At 49.1% G+C, this 16,611-nt stretch overlaps 1 protein-coding gene across 1 annotated transcript in view; it reads left to right on the top strand.

Annotated features, from left to right (window-relative positions):
- The window catches only part of CDON (cell adhesion associated, oncogene regulated), a 239,117-nt gene that overhangs the window by 171,371 nt on the left and 51,135 nt on the right, over positions 1-16,611 (top strand). Inside the window, 4 exon segments of the mRNA XM_063943784.1 lie at positions 8,904-9,036; positions 13,563-13,838; positions 15,858-16,004; positions 16,209-16,352. Coding sequence (XP_063799854.1) covers positions 8,967-9,036; positions 13,563-13,838; positions 15,858-16,004; positions 16,209-16,352 — 637 coding nt within the window. The 5' untranslated portion in view covers positions 8,904-8,966.

Raw genomic sequence — 16,611 nt, forward strand, 5'->3', positions numbered from 1 at the left:
ACAGGGGCAGTGACATGATGTGAGGAGGGGAATGGAGGCAGCAGGAAGCCACAGACTGAGGGTTATATAGTGGGAGGAGCAGGGTCCCAGGAAGCACAGAGTATATCGGGAGATGAGTGATGTGTCAGTGAGGACAGGGCTGCATGTGACAGGGGCAGTGACATGATGTGAGGAGGGGAATGGAGGCAGCAGGAAGCCACAGACTGAGGGTTATATAGTGGGAGGAGCAGTGTCCCCAGCAGTACAGAGTATATCAGGAGATGAGCGATGTGTCAGTGAGGACAGGGCTGCACGTGACAGGGGCAGTGACATGATGTGAGGAGGAGAATGGAGGCAGCAGAAAGCCACAGACTGAGAGTTATATAGTAGGAGGAGCAGGGTCCCCAGCAGCACAGAGTATATCAGGAGATGAGTGATGTCAGTGAGGACAGGGCTGCATGTGACAGGATGTGAGGAGGAGAATAGAGGCAGCAAGAAGCCACAGACTGAGAGTTATATAGTGGGAGGAGCAGGGTCCCCAGCAGCACAGAGTATATCAGGAGATGAGTGATGTGTCAGTGAGGACAGGGCTGCATGTGACAGGGGCAGAGACATGATGTGAGGAGGAGAATAGAGGCAGCAAGAAGCCACAGACTGAGAGTTATATAGTGGGAGGAGCAGGGTCCCCAGCAGCAGAGAGTATTGATCTAAGGCTCCTTAGAAAGCACATCAAACTACAATGTGTGTTATGTTTTAGATGGATGATGTATAACAAAGGTACTCCAATGCATCAGAGTACCTTCTTCAAAAAGTTTTGTCATGCAACTAAGCTGTGAGTTTTTGCACTTGATATCGTGTTACGTGTGTACTGTATATGTACTTGGGGGGTAATTCAGACCTGATCGTAGCAGCAAATTTGTTTGCAGTTGGGCAAAACCATGTGCAGTGCAGGTGGGGCAGATATAACGTGCAGTGCAGGTGGGGCAGATATAACAGAGTTAGATTTGGGTGGGTTATTTTGTTTCTGTGCAGGGTAAATACTGGCTGCTTTATTTTTACACTGCAATTTAGATTTCAGGTTGAACACCCCCCACCCAAACCTAACTCTCTCTGCACACGTTACATCTGCCCCACCTGCAGTGCATATGGTTTTGCCCAAGTGCTAACAAATTTGCTGCTACGATCAGATCTGAATTACTCCCTTTGTTAGGTGCTGTGGACCCCTAGTAGTGACCTATAAATCAAGATGATGTCACCGTTAATCACATGATTTCAGATAGATGGCATATAAAGCATATTTATCTACTGGACTTAAGATGTGCTCCACGTCTCCCCAGAGTAGAGGCCTCCATTTTGTGGTCTGCTCCAATGTCCGTGAGATTTCAGCTGATTAATTCCCTGGAGATAAGTGACATCACTTAGCACTTCATGCCTTAGTGATGTCACCAGTAGCCTTTGCATTGCAGGGTTCTGTGTTGGTCTAGCCCAGAAAATGGCCGCCTCCTGTGTGGAGACATTGAGGTAAATTTACTTCTACCTCACCACTCTATTTGTGCGTCTAAACTGCGACTTGGAGGTGGCAGGGCAGGGAAATCAGCCGCAATTTTCCTGGAGGTTGGCAAGAGTTGTCATTTATCAAAGCAGCAGTTTATGGGAGTCATTCCGAGTTGATCGCTCGCTAGCAGTTTTTAGCAGCCGTGCAAACGCATAGTCGCCGCCCACCGGGGAGTGTATTTTCGCTTTGCAGGAGTGCGAACGCCTGTGCAGCAGAGCGCCTGCAAATACATTTTGTGCAAAACAAGACCAGCCCTGTAGTTACTTATCCTGTGCGATGATTGCTGCGACGAGTGACGCGGTAATGACATCAGATACCCGCCCGGCCACGCCTGCGTTTTTCCAAGCACTCCCAGAAAACGGTCAGTTGACACCCAGAAACGCCCTCTTTCTGTCAATCTCCTTGCGATCGGCTGTGCATTTGGAATCGTCGCTAGAACCAGTGCAAAACCACAAAGGGCTTTGTACCCGTACAACGTGCGTGCACATTGCGATGCAGGCGCAGATTAGCCGTTTTTTTCACTGATCTCTACGCTGCGAACAACGGCAGCTAGCGATCAACTCTGAATGACCCCCTATATTGGCTACAAGATACTCCGGAGTGTTCTGCAGATCTAATGATCAGCTGCGCGCTCTGGGCCTGCTGGGACATATTGAGGCTATGCCTCTGGCTCTGCATTTGCAGAGAAAGGGCACTTACAGAGGAGCGATGGGGTCTCTGTGGGATACTATGGAGCAACGTGGCGAAAGCTTCTATTTATCAATCACCAAGAAGCCCCCAGCCTGAGGAATGTGCCGTTCTCTCTGTAGGAGAGGTTCCAGCTCTGCTACCTTCTGCAAGGTGACCCTCTGGGAGGTGGGGCTGTTCCCAGTGGCGGTCAGTTGTATACAGCACATGTCCCGTTACATGTGTAGGATCAGACTGTTGCCAGGCCGTAGTTTCCCCATAACCTACTGATATATAACGCTTTCTCATCCAGTGTATAACCGTGTCTGGCGCTTGGGCTATGTTACCTGCGTGTGTCTATCAGCCGAGGTTGGTATTACCGTAAGTAGGTTACGAAATCATTTGTTATATATTAATGCTTTTATAGAAACATCCTTTCACTTAATTCTATATAACAAATGCAAGTTAACCCTTTCAGTGACTTGCCGTGATTCCATTGGGCGCGATACACCTGTGTCACACGGCTATATACCACTCGTGCTATTGGCCATTGATGATGACCATTAGATGGAAATGAGATATTTCTCTGGCTGTACGTTTCTGGTTGTGCCGTGCCATCGCAGTGGGGGTTTGGTGTATGGACTTGTCCTCGTGGCCAATGAGGAGGTGTTTGCTAGGACACACTCAGTTTTTTTTTTTTACTGTAGTTCCTCTTTATTTGACTAATGGCAATGCGTAGGTCCAGTGTCCGCAGTGCATTATGTCATAAGTACAATTTGTTGTTCAGTTAAAGCGGTGACTGTTTGCTGTGTATGCTGGTGACAGGTCCGCTGTATTAGCTGTGCCTGGCCATAGGGACGTATCGTTTGTGATGGCAAAAATCCTGCACTCTGCAGTTTACTGACCTTTTTCAGAAGAATTATTTTAGGTATTATAATGTTGACTCTCTGCGTAGCTTGTTAAAGAGTCCTGAGATGACCTAAAACATTTCTTACAACAACCTACCACGGAGGTCCCTGGCCCATTCTCACCCCCTAAATGTCGGCTAAACACCTCCGTTGGTCCAAACAGAAACCGTCGCTGCCCCCGAATCGGCATCAGGCTGTCAATCAATGGCAGTTTGATGGTGATCTACGACCAATGCAACATGTCATGTCCGCGCACACGCAGAACGGGTCCTTCGTACATTGCGCAAAGTACGATGGTCTCATGGTGCCACCTTAATGACCCCTCAGAGTGTTTCCAGAGTGGCGTTCCTTTTCTGCATATCGGGGGTCATTCCGAGTTGATCGCTAGCTGCCTTTGTTCGCTGTGTAGTGATCAGTGAAAAAAATGGCTAATCTGCGCATGCGCATGCACTGCAGTGCGCACGCGCGTCGTACAGCTACGAAGTCCTTTGTGGTTTTGCACTGGTTCTAGTGACCGTTCCAATCGCACAGCAGAACGCAAGGAGATTGACCGGAAGTGGGCGTTTCTGGGTGTCAACTGACTGTTTTCTGGGAGTGATTGGAAAAACACAGGTGTGGCCGGGCGTTTGTTGGGCGGGTATCTGACATCATTACCGTGTCACTCGTCGCACAGGATAAGTAACTAACTACAGGGCTCGTCTAGTTCTGCACAAAATGTGTTTGCAGGCGCTCTGCTGCACAGGCGTTCCCACTCCTGCAAAGCGAAAATACACTCCCCCGTGGGCGGCGACTATGCGTTTGCACGGCTGCTAAAAACTGCTAGCGAGCGATCAACTCGGAATGACCCCCATTGTCCGTTATATCTATCTATCGCAGTGTGCAAAAGTCTTTGGCCAAGGAAAATAATTGTTAATAAAAGACAAAATGGGAAGTAATGAAGATATTTATCCATAATAATGTTTCACATGTTATTGCAACTAAACTTTGTTAAAGTGAAATTATTTAGCATTTTATAGTATAACATCCATTTTAGACTATATGAGGCTTTCACCGCTGTGTCCTCCTTTGGCGCTATCACTGCTTCACATAATTTGGCCATTTGAGACACCAACTTTTCTAACGTTTGGGTAAATCCTGCCTCTTCAGGCCTCGCTCAGATGTTCACATTGTAAGATCATTACACAAACTGTGTAATCCATCCTAGAGTTTCTCAATGGGACGAAGATCAGGCGACGGAGGAGGTTGTGTCATCATTTTGTACAACTTTCTGCTTTTACTTTCCAAATAATTGATACACAGTTTGGATGTGGGTTTAGAGTCGTTATCTTGTTGCATTATTGACCCCTTTCCAACATTTCAAGTTCCACCTCGTTACAGGGTGATGTACTAAATACTGCGGTATCGTTTCTTATCCATAGTTGATTTTTTTTTAAACTAAGGGGGACATTTACTAAGCAGGGATAAGAGTGGAGAAGTGAGCCAGTGGAGAAGTGGCCTCATCAACCAATCAGCACTGAAGTAACGTCTATAATTTGCATACTATAAAATTATACAGAGCTGTTGATTGGTTGATGGGGCCACCTCTCCACTGGCTCACTTCTCCACTCTTATCACTGCTTAGTAAATGTCCCCGTAAATCTCCTCCAACCTTTCTTCCACCAACACCACCCCAAATCATGACATGACCACCACCATGTGTAACTATATGACGTATACAACTATCTAGCACACGTACTTCGACCATTCTTCTAACGTACTGACATCTTCTGGTTCCGAAAAGTTCAACTTTGGACTCGTTGGTCCAAAATACTTTTTTCCACTGATCCAGTGTCCAATAGCCACGTTCTGTGGCCCATCAAAGGCATTTTACTTTATTTACAGTCCTCAGCAATGGTTTTCCGCAAGCTACGCCACCGTTCGGACCTACATTACGCAGACGTCTTTTACCTGTATCAACCGATTGTGGAGTTTGTCTTATTTTATTGAGTTCTTTGATTGCAGTAGCTGGGAGTCTTCGGTTTCGCTTACTCATTGCGGTAATGTGTTTATCTTCCGTACACCTAGGGTCCTCCAGAACGTTTCTTAAGGTGGGTACACACTGGCCGATATATCGGCCGTTCTCTTGAACGGCCGATATATCGCGAGTCCGTCGGCCAGTGTGTACGGGCGATATGTCTGTGAACTCCGTCGTTCAGACATATCGCGTCAGCCCCGCAGCACAGCCGACGGCCAATATATGTACCGATATATTGGCGCGTCGCTGTGTGTACGTCGTGCACATGCTGCGGCACCCGGCGGTGTTTGACAGCTGAAATGGATGGGTGTGTGTACACGCCCGCCCAGTTCATGACGTCAGTCCCCGACGGATCGCGCAGTGTGTATGCTCAACACACTGCCCGATCCGTCCATAGATAGATATATCTGCAGATCAATTGATCGGCAGATATATCTATCAGTGTGTACCCACCTTAAGTCATGTTTGTGCCTGTTTCTTTCTATCGAGCGAATGTATACGTTATACTAGACCGTGGAATTTTTCATTTTCTAGCATTGTGTCTATGGGTATAGCCTTCTTCAGGACGAGTGTGACTGTTACCACGCAATTCAAGGGAATTTTAGCGTCTTTCTTTCATTTTGAAAAAGTTATGGTGGTTGTTGTTGATTTTAACACTGTGAAAAAGGAAATTAAAATGAAAAAAAAGTAAAATATAAAATATTCAATAAATAAATAAAAATCTATTTCAATTATGTATCTATCGTTCGTTATTAGCAGAAATAATTGCACACAGACGGTTTGAACAGATAGAGATTAAAGCAGCTTGGTGAAAGTGCGGCACAAGGTTACAGTCAGATGTTTCGCTGTTCTCCCAGGTAGACGGCGTAGATTTCTCCCCTGCAGATGTGGCGTAATTGAGAAGGTTCTCGCCTCTGATGTGGGTGCTCGTCTCTCATTTAAATAAATAGTGGTGGGATAGTTTGGCACAGGCTCATGCACTCGTGTGTTTTCCTCCGGTGAAGTGTTCCGTGTTAACGCGTTCTCAGAAAAGTGTTTATTTTGTTCTCTGCACCCTGTGGACTACTGCTGCCCTTGAACCGAGAAAATGTAAAATAAACCCACAAAACTCACAACAGCTGGTGTCTCCTACCAGCTGCTCTTCCCAGGAACGTTGGACACCACGTTCCCAGCCAGGAGCAGGTTCCTGCTTTCCCATCGTCATTCAGTAGTACACTGCTGGTGGCACATGACTGGCTGTAGTACACGGCTGGTGGCACGTGACTGGTGGCACATGACTCTGGCTGTAGTACACGACTGGTGGCACATGACTGGCTGTAGTACACGGCTGGTGGCACATGACTCTGGCTGTAGTGCACGACTGGTGGCACATGACTCTGGCTGTAGTACACGACTGGTGGCACATGACTCTGGCTGTAGTACACGACTGGTGGCACATGACTCTGGCTGTAGTACACGACTGGTGGCACATGACTCTGGCTGTAGTACACGACTGGTGGCACATGACTCTGGCTGTAGTACACGACTGGTGGCACATGACTCTGGCTGTAGTACACGACTGGTGGCACATGACTCTGGCTGTAGTACACGACTGGTGGCACATGACTCTGGCTGTAGTACACGACTGGTGGCACATGACTTTGGCTGTAGTACACGACTGGTGGCACATGACTCTGGCTGTAGTACACGGCTGGTGGCACATGACTCTGGCTCTAGTACACGGCTGGTGGCACATGACTCTGGCTGTAGTACACGGCTGGTGGCACATGACTCTGGCTGTAGTACTCGGCTGGTGGCACATGACTCTGGCTGTAGTACTCGGCTGGTGGCTCATGATTCGGCGGAGCGTTTATGGCCGAAGCACATGGCTGGTCGCACATAATTTGGTGGAGCATTTCTGGGTGTAGTACACGGCTGGTGGCACATGGTTTGGTTGAGTGTTTCTGGCTGTAGTGCCTGGCTGGTGGCACGTGATTTGTTGGAGTGTTTCTGGCTGTAGTGCCTGGCTGGTGGCACGTGATTTGTTGGAGTGTTTCGGCTGTAGTGCCTGGCTGGTGGCACGTGATTTGTTGGAGCGTTTCTGCTTTAGTACGTGGCTGGTGGCACATAATTTGGTGGAGCGTTTCTGCTGTAGTACGTGGTTGGTGGCACATGATTTGGTGGAGCGTTTCTGCTGTAGTACGTGGTTGGTGGCACATGATTTGGTGGACTGTTTGCAGGTGTAGTACATAGTGGTGGTACATGATTGGGGGAGAGTAGTTTCTGGATGTAGTACATGGCTGGTGGCACATGATTTGGTGGAGTTTTGCAGGTGTAGTACATGGCTGGTGGCACATGATTTGGTGGAGCGTTTCTACTGTAGTACGTGGCTGGTGGCAGATGATTTGGTGGAGCGTTTCTGCTGTAGTACGTGGCTGGTGGCAGATGATTTGGTGGAGCGTTTCTGGATGTAGTACGTGCCTGGTGGCACATGATTTGGTGGAGCGTTTCTGCTGTAGTACATAGCTGGTGGCACATGATTTGGTGGAGCGTTTGTGTTGTAGTACGTGGCTGGTGGCACATGACTATGGCTGTAGCAGACGGCTGGTGGCACATGACTCTGGCTGTAGCACACGGCTGGTGGCACATGACTCTGGCTGTAGCACATGATTTGGTGGAGTGTTTCTGAATGTAGTACACGGCTGGTGGCTCATGATTTGGTGGAGTGTTTATGGCCGTAGCACATGGCTGGCGGCACATGATTTTATGGAGTGTTTCTGTCTGTAACACACTTAGCTGGTGTTGCGTGTTTTGGTGTAGTACACGGCTGGTGGAACATGATTTGGTGGAGCGTTTCTGGCCGTAGCACATGGCTTGTCGCACATAATTTGATGGAGTGTTTCTGTTGTAGTACGTGGCTGGTGGCACATGATTTGGTGGAGCGTTTCTGCTGTAGTACGTGCCTGGTGGCACATGATTTGGTGGAGCGTTTCTACTGTAGTACGTGGCTGGTGGCACATGATTTGGTGGAGCGTTTCTGTTGTAGTACGTGGCTGGTGGCACATGATTTGGTGGAGTGTTTCTGCTGTAGTACATGGCTGGTGGCACATGATTTGGTGGAGCGTTTCTGCTGTAGTACGTGGCTGGTGGCACATGATTTGGTGGAGTGTTTCTGCTGTAGTACGTGGCTGGTGGCACATGATTAGGTGGAGTGTTTCTGCTGTAGTACGCGGCTGGTGGCACATGATTTGGTGGACTGTTTGCAGGTGTAGTTCATGGCTGGTGGCACATGATTGGGGGAGAGTAGTTTCTGGATGTAGTACATGGCTGATGGCACATTATTTGATGGATTGTTTCTGGATGTAGTACATGGCTGGTGGCACATGATTTGGTGGACTGTTTGCAGGTGTAGTACATAGTGGTGGCACATGATTGGGGGAGAGTAGTTTCTGGATGTAGCACACGACTGGTGGCACATGATTTGATGGAGTGTTTTCCAGGTGTAGCACATGGCTGGTGGCACATGATTGGGTGGAGTGTTTCCAGGTGTAGCACACTGCTGGTTGCAGATGATTGGGTGGACTGTTTCTGGCTGTAGCACACGGCTGGTGGCACGTAACTCGGTGGAGTGTTTCTGGATTGTGGCGCATCATTCGGCGGAGTACTTCTCACGATTTTATGATTACAGTGACTTTTAAATATGATAGAAACTTCCAGTGGCTGAAGCTCTTGAGGTTGTCCTGATATCATTACAGGGAAGTCCAGCCTGATGCTTACGGTGTCTTTATCTTCTGTTTTCCAGACTCCGTCAGCTTGTTCCCATTCTCCTGGCCCTTTGTGCTGTGCATCGCTGTGACCCAGCGCTATGCATCCTGGACCGTGGCGTACGCTGCTTTGTGTCTCTCTTCTCATGGTTTCCGCACGTGGTGATTCAGGTACGTAAACTGACTGTATTACTTCTCACAGATGCTTATATTCCCCTATGGTGTCTGTTGTGTTTCCTGCTACACATTACTCGTGTCCAGTATGTCTCCTCAATAGTCCTATATCCAACTAACTAAGTCTTTTATGCTTGAATTTAGTCCTCTGTAGTCCTAATGCTCCCCCTGACACACATTACCACTAATATCACTCCTCAGTATCTATGGCCTCACCCATCAGTGTACATATCCCTCAGTGTCCTCACCCATCAGTGTACATATCCCTCAGTGTCCTCACCCATCAGTGTACATATCCCTCAGTGTCCTCCTCACCCATCAGTTTACATATCCCTCAGTGTCCTCCTCACCCATCTGTTTATATATTCCTCAGTGTCTTCCTGACCCATCAGTTTACATATCCATCAGTGTCCTCCTCACCCCTCAGTGTCCTCCTCACCCCTCGGTGTACATATCCCTCTGTGTCCTCCTCACCCATCAGTGTACATATCGCTCTGTGTCCTCCTCACCCATCAGTGTACATATCCCTCTGTGTCCTCCTCACCCATCAGTGTACATAGCCCTCTGTGTCCTCCTCACCCATCAGAGTACATAGCCCTCTGTGTCCTCCTCACCCATCAGTGTACATAGCTCTCTGTGTCCTCCTCACCCATCAGTGTACATAGCCCTCTGTGTCCTCCTCACCCATCAGAGTACATAGCCCTCTGTGTCCTCCTCACCCATCAGTTTACATATCCCTCAGTGTCCTCCTCACCCATCTGTTTATATATTCCTCAGTGTCTTCCTGACCCATCAGTTTACATATCCATCATTGTCCTCCTCACCCCTCAGTGTCCTCCTCACCCCTCGGTGTACATATCCCTCTGTGTCCTTCTCACCCATCAGTGTACATATCCCTCTGTGTCCTCCTCACCCATCAGTGTACATATCCCTCTGTGTCCTCCTCACCCATCAGTGTACATAGCCCTCTGTGTCCTCCGCACCCATCAGTGTACATAGCCCTCTGTGTCCTCCTCACCCATCAGTGTACATAGCCCTCTGTGTCCTCCTCACCCATCAGTGTACATAGCCCTCTGTGTCCTCCTCACCCATCAGAGTACATAACCCTCTGTGTCCTCCTCACCCATCAGAGTACATAACCCTCTGTGTCCTCCTCACCCATCAGTGTACATAGCCCTCTGTGTCCTCCTCACCCATCAGTGTACATAGCCCTCTGTGTCCTCCTCACCCATCAGAGTACATAGCCCTCTGTGTCCTCCTCACCCATCAGAGTACATAGCCCTCTGTGTCCTCCTCACCCATCAGTGTACATAGCTCTCTGTGTCCTCCTCACCCATCAGTGTACATAGCCCTCTGTGTCCTCCTCACCCATCAGTGTACATAGCCCTCTGTGTCCTCCTCACCCATCAGTGTACATAGCCCTCTGTGTCCTCCTCACCCATCAGTGTACATAGCCCTCTGTGTCCTCCTCACCCATCAGTGTACATAGCCCTCAGTGTCCTCCTCACCCATCAGCCTCCCCATCAGTGTACATATCCCTTAGTGTCCTCCTCACCCATCAGTGTATGTATCTCCTGGTGTCCTCCTCAGATATCAGTATACATATCCCTCAGTGTCGTCCTCACCCATCAGTGTATGTATCCTTCGGTGTCCTCCTCAGATATCAGTGTACATATCCCTCAGTGTCCTCCTCAGATATCGGCCACCCCACCAGTGTACATATCCCTCAGTGTCCTCCTCAGATATCAGTGTACATATCCCTCAGTGTCCTCCTCTGCTATCAGCCACCCCACCAGTGTACGTATTCCTCAGTATCGTCGTCGGATAACAGTGTACGTATCCCTCAGTGTCCTCCTCAGATATCAGTGTACATATCCCTCAGTGTCCTCCTCAGATATCGGCCACCCCACCAGTGTACATATCCCTCAGTGTCCTCCTCAGATATCAATGTACATATCCCTCAGTGTCCTCCTCTGCTATCAGCCACCCCACCAGTGTACGTATTCCTCAGTATCGTCGTCAGATAACAGTGTACGTATCCCTCAGTGTCCTCCTCAGATATCAGTGTACATATCCCTCAGTGTCCTCCTCTGCTATCAGCCACACCACCAGTGTACGTATCCCTCAGTGTCGTCCTCATCCACCAGTGTACGTATCCCTCAGTGTCGTCCTCACCCATCAGTGTACTTATCCCTCAGTGTCCTCCTCAGATATCGGCCACCCCACCAGTGTACATATCCCTCAGTGTCCTCCTCAGATATCAGTGTACATATCCCTCAGTGTCGTCCTCTGCTATCAGCCACCCCACCACTGTACGTATTCCTCAGTGTCGTCGTCAGATACCAGTGTACATATCCCTCAGTGTCCTCCTCAGATATCAGTGTACATATCCCTCAGTGTCCTCCTCTGCTATCAGCCACCCCACCAGTGTACGTATCCCTCAGTATCCTCCTCACCCAGCAGTGTATGTATCCCTCAGTGTCCTCCTCACCCATCAGTGTACATATCCCTCCGTGTCCTCCTCTGCTATCAGCCACCCCACTAGTGTACGTATTCCTCAGTGTCCTCCTCAGATATCAGTGTACGTATCCCTCAGTGTCGTCCTCTGCTATCAGCCACCCCACCAGTGTACGTATCCCTCAGTGTCCTCCTCACCCACCAGTGTACGTATCCCTCAGTGTCCTCCTCACCCATCAGTGTACATATCCCTCAGTGTCCTCCTCTGCTATCAGCCTCCCCATCAGTGTACATATCCCTCAGTGTCCTCCTCATCCATCAGTGTACTTATCCCTCAGTGTCCTCCTCAGATATCGGCCACCCCACCAGTGTACATATCCCTCAGTGTCCTCCTCAGATATCAGTGTACATATCCCTCAGTGTCCTCCTCTGCTATCAGCCACCCTACCACTGTACGTATTCCTCAGTGTCGTCGTCATCAGATATCAGTGTACATATCCCTCAGTGTCCTCCTCTGCTATCAGCCACCCCACCACTGTACGTATTCCTCAGTGTCGTCGTCAGATATCAGTGTACATATCCCTCAGTGTCCTCCTCTGCTATCAGCCACCCCACCAGTGTATGTATCCCTCAGTGTCTTCCTCACCCACCAGTGTACGTATCCCTCAGTGTCGTCCTCACCCATCAGTGTACTTACCCCTCAGTGTCCTCCTCAGATATCGGCCACCCCACCAGTGTACATATCCCTCAGTGTCCTCCTCTGCTATCAGCCTCCCCATCACTGTACATATCCCTCAGTGTCCTCCTCATCCATCAGTGTATGTATCCCTCAGTGTCGTCCTCACCCATCAGTGTACTTATCCCTCAGTGTCCTCCTCAGATATCGGCCACCCCACCAGTGTACATATCCCTCAGTGTCCTCCTCAGATATCAGTGTACATATCCCTCAGTGTCCTCCTCTGCTATCAGCCACCCCACCACTGTACGTATTCCTCAGTGTCTTCCTCACCCACCAGTGTACGTATCCCTCAGTGTCGTCCTCACCCATCAGTGTACTTACCCCTCAGTGTCCTCCTCAGATATTGGCCACCCCACCAGTGTACATATCCCTCAGTGTCCTCCTCAGATATCAGTGTACATATCCCTCAGTGTCCTCCTCTATCAGCCACCCCACCAGTGTACCTATCCCTCAGTGTCCTCACCCACCAGTGTACGTATCCCTCAGTGTCCTCCTCACCCATCAGCCACCCCACCAGTGTACATATCCCTCAGTGTCCTCCTCACCCATCAGCCTCCCCATCAGTGTACATATCCCTCAGTGTCCTCCTCTGCCATCAGTGTACATATCCCTCAGTGCCCTCCTCACCCATCAGTGTATATATCCCTCAGTGTCCTCCTCAGATATCAGTGTACATATCCCTCAGTGTCCTCCTCTGCTATCAGCCACCCCACCAGTGTACCTATCCCTCAGTGTCCTCACCCACCAGTGTACGTATCCCTCAGTGTCCTCCTCACCCATCAGTGTACATATCCCTGTGTCCTCCTCTGCTATCAGCCACCCCACCAGTGTACGTATTCCTCAGTGTCCTCCTCAGATATCAGTGTACGTATCCCTCAGTGTCCTCCTCACCCACCAGTGTACGTATCCCTCAGTGTCCTCCTCACCCATCAGTGTACATATCCCTCAGTGTCCTCCTCACCCATCAGCCACCCCACCAGTGTACATATCCCTCAGTGTCCTCCTCTGCCATCAGTTTACATATCCCTCAGTGTCCTCCTCAGCCATCATCCACTCCACCAGTGTACATATCCCTCAGTGTCCTCCTCACCAATCAGTGTACATATCCCTCAGTGTCCTCCTCTGCTATCAACCACCCTACCAGTGTACGTATTTCTCAGTGTCCTCCTCAGATACCAGTGTACGTATCCCTCAGTGTCGTCCTCTGCTATCAGCCACCCCACCAGTGTATGTATTCCTCAGTGTCCTCCACTGCTATCAGCCACCCCACCAGTGTTCTGTTGCTTTTGTAGATTCGTAGTATAATAATCCCAGATGTGTCTTTCAGATGGGACACCTCGCTTTCTGGCAGAGCCTATTTCAACTATCCAGAATCCTGGAAGCCGGGTAACACTGTTATGTTCTGCTGAACCATCGTCGTCCCGTATTTCTTGGATGTTTAATGGAGAAGTGTTGGAGAGAAGACAGAATGACGATATTGAGGTTCTGCCCGGGCACCTGAACATCCTGTCTCTCAGTGTGCATCATGTTGGACGTTATCAGTGCATGATAAATACCAGCAGGGGCTCTATTCTCAGCACGCCTGCAAACGTGTCTATGGCGTGTAAGTACATCTGTCATCACACACTGCAAACATGACTATTGGCCACAGCAACTGCCTGAACCGTAAAAGGGTATATTGCTATGTCGCGGTTTGTCAAAGCTGCGATCATCTGCGGATCTGACTGATGATTTTAACCCGGCTATAGGAATTAATGGTAAACCACGATGACGCTTCATATGCATTGGTCGCGATGGTCGTTACAATCTCTGCGACTAAGTAAATCTATCCCCAAGTCTCCTTTTGAACAAATAGAAAATCTCAGACTCCCCTTTTGGAAAAGAAAACGTTTTCATATACTGTAGATTAGCGCTAAGGGTAATTTCCTTATTGGACAACCATAATGATACATGTGTCATTGGTTTGATGCTTCCTCTAATAGAATATATCTAACAGCTGCAGAACATCTTTTTGTCACCCGCTGGTTATTGTGTATATGTCACCCAGGCACATACACTACCGCGCTCTCCCGGTGTCACCCAGGCACATATACTACTGATCTCTCCTGGTGTAACCCAGGCACATATACTACTGATCTCTCCCGGTGTCACCCAGGCACATATACTACTGCACTCTCCTGGTGTATCCCAGGCACATATACTACTGCTCTCTCCTGGTGTATCCCAGGCACATATACTACTGCTCTCTCCTGGTGTATCCCAGGCACATATACTACTGCTCTCTCCTGGTGTATCCCAGGCACATATACTACTGCTCTCTCCTGGTGTAACCCAGGCACATATACTACTGCTCTCTCCCGGTGTATCCCAGGCACATATACTACTGCTCTCTCCCGGTGTCACCCAGGCACATATACTACTGATCTCTCCCGGTGTCACCCAGGCACATGTACTACTGCTCTCTCCTGGTGTATCCCAGGCACATATACTACTGCTCTCTCCTGGTGTATCCCAGGCACATATACTACTGCTCTCTCCCGGTGTAACCCAGGCACATATACTACTGATCTCTCCCGGTGTAACCCAGGCACATATACTACTGCTCTCTCCTGGTGTAACCCAGGCACATATACTACTGCTCTCTCCTGGTGTAACCCAGGCACATATACTACTGTTCTCTCCCGGTGTAACCCAGACATATATACTACTGCTCTCTCCCGGTGTAACCCAGGCACATATACTACTGCTCTCTCCTGGTGTAACCCAGGCACATATACTACTGCTCTCTCCTGGTGTAACCCAGGCACATATACTACCGCGCTCTCCCGGTGTCACCCAGGCACATATACTACTGCTCTCTCCCGATGTAACCCAGGCGCACATACTACTGCTTTCTCCTGGTGTAACCCAGGCACATATACTACTGCTTTCTCCTGGTGTAACCCAGCCACATATACTACTGCTTTCTCCTGGTGTAACCCAGGCGCACATACTACTGCTTTCTCCTGGTGTAACCCAGCCACATATACTACTGCTTTCTCCTGGTGTAACCCAGGCACATATACTACTGCTTTCTCCTGGTGTAACCCAGGCACATATACTACTGCTCTCTCCTGGTGTAACCCAAGCACATATACTACTGCTTTCTCCTGGTGTAACCCAGCCACATATACTACTGCTCTCTCCTGGTGTAACCCAGGCACATACACTACTGCTTTCTCCTGGTGTAACCCAGCCACATATACTACTGCTTTCTCCTAGTGTAACCCAGCCACATATACCACTGCTTTCTCCTGGTGTAACCCAGCCACATATACTACTGCTTTCTCCTGGTGTAACCCAGCCACATATACTACTGCTTTCTCCTGGTGTAACCCAGGCACATATACTACTGATCTCTCCTGGTGTAACCCAGGCACATATACTACTGATCTCTCCCGGTGTCACCCAGGCACATATACTACTGTTCTCTCCTGGTGTAACCCAGGCGCACATACTACTGCTTTTCTTTGTGCATCTACATGTCTGTGCTGTATAAGGAAAGGTTAATAGTAATGATATCGCCATATAGTGTACACTCTGCACCTCCTTTATGTCACACATCTCTTGCTGTGTTCTGCAGATCTTGGCCACTTTGAATCCTCCTCCAAGCTGACGGTTATGGCTGAGGAAGGCAGCAGTGTGATCATAACGTGCCGTGTTCCGCACAGTTTGCCCCAGGCTAAGCGCCATTACAGAGTGAGAGGCAAATGGCTGGAAAAGTCCACAGGTGGGTGATTGAGTCACACGTGCGGCCGAATGGGATTGTTCACATACTGCGTATGTGTCCCCGGCTGCAGCCGCATATTCGTGAATGTACCATGGGTGTCTGCACATTGCGCGTGTGTCCCCGGCTGAAGCCGCATATTCGTGAATGTACCATGGGTGTCTGCTACTTTACACAAAATAATTGCCTTATCTTCTTTATAACTAGAGAAGTACCTGATCCTCCCCTCCGGAAATCTAAAGATTCTAAATGTGTCCGCTGAAGACCAAGGACAATATCGCTGTGCCGCGTACAATCCAGTCACTCATGAGCGGAAAATAAGCCCGTCTGTCTACAAGCTGTCTATCGGGCGTAAGTACTGTAACGGTATATCTGACTGTGTATGTTACAATGGTGCTGAGGCGTACGTGGTGCTGTACAGATCGCTGTAGACCATAGTTACATCCTGGCCGGATAATGTCAGAATGGTGCTGAGGCGTACGTGGTGCTGTACAGATCGCTGTAAACCATAGTTACGTCCTGGCAGGATAATGTCAGAATGGTGCTGAGGCGTACGTGGTGCTGTACAGATCGCTGTAAACCATAGTTGCGTCCTGGCTGGATAATGTCA

Source organism: Pseudophryne corroboree, chromosome 10 (assembly GCF_028390025.1).
Source record: "Pseudophryne corroboree isolate aPseCor3 chromosome 10, aPseCor3.hap2, whole genome shotgun sequence".
Taxonomy (NCBI): Eukaryota; Metazoa; Chordata; class Amphibia; order Anura; family Myobatrachidae; genus Pseudophryne; species Pseudophryne corroboree.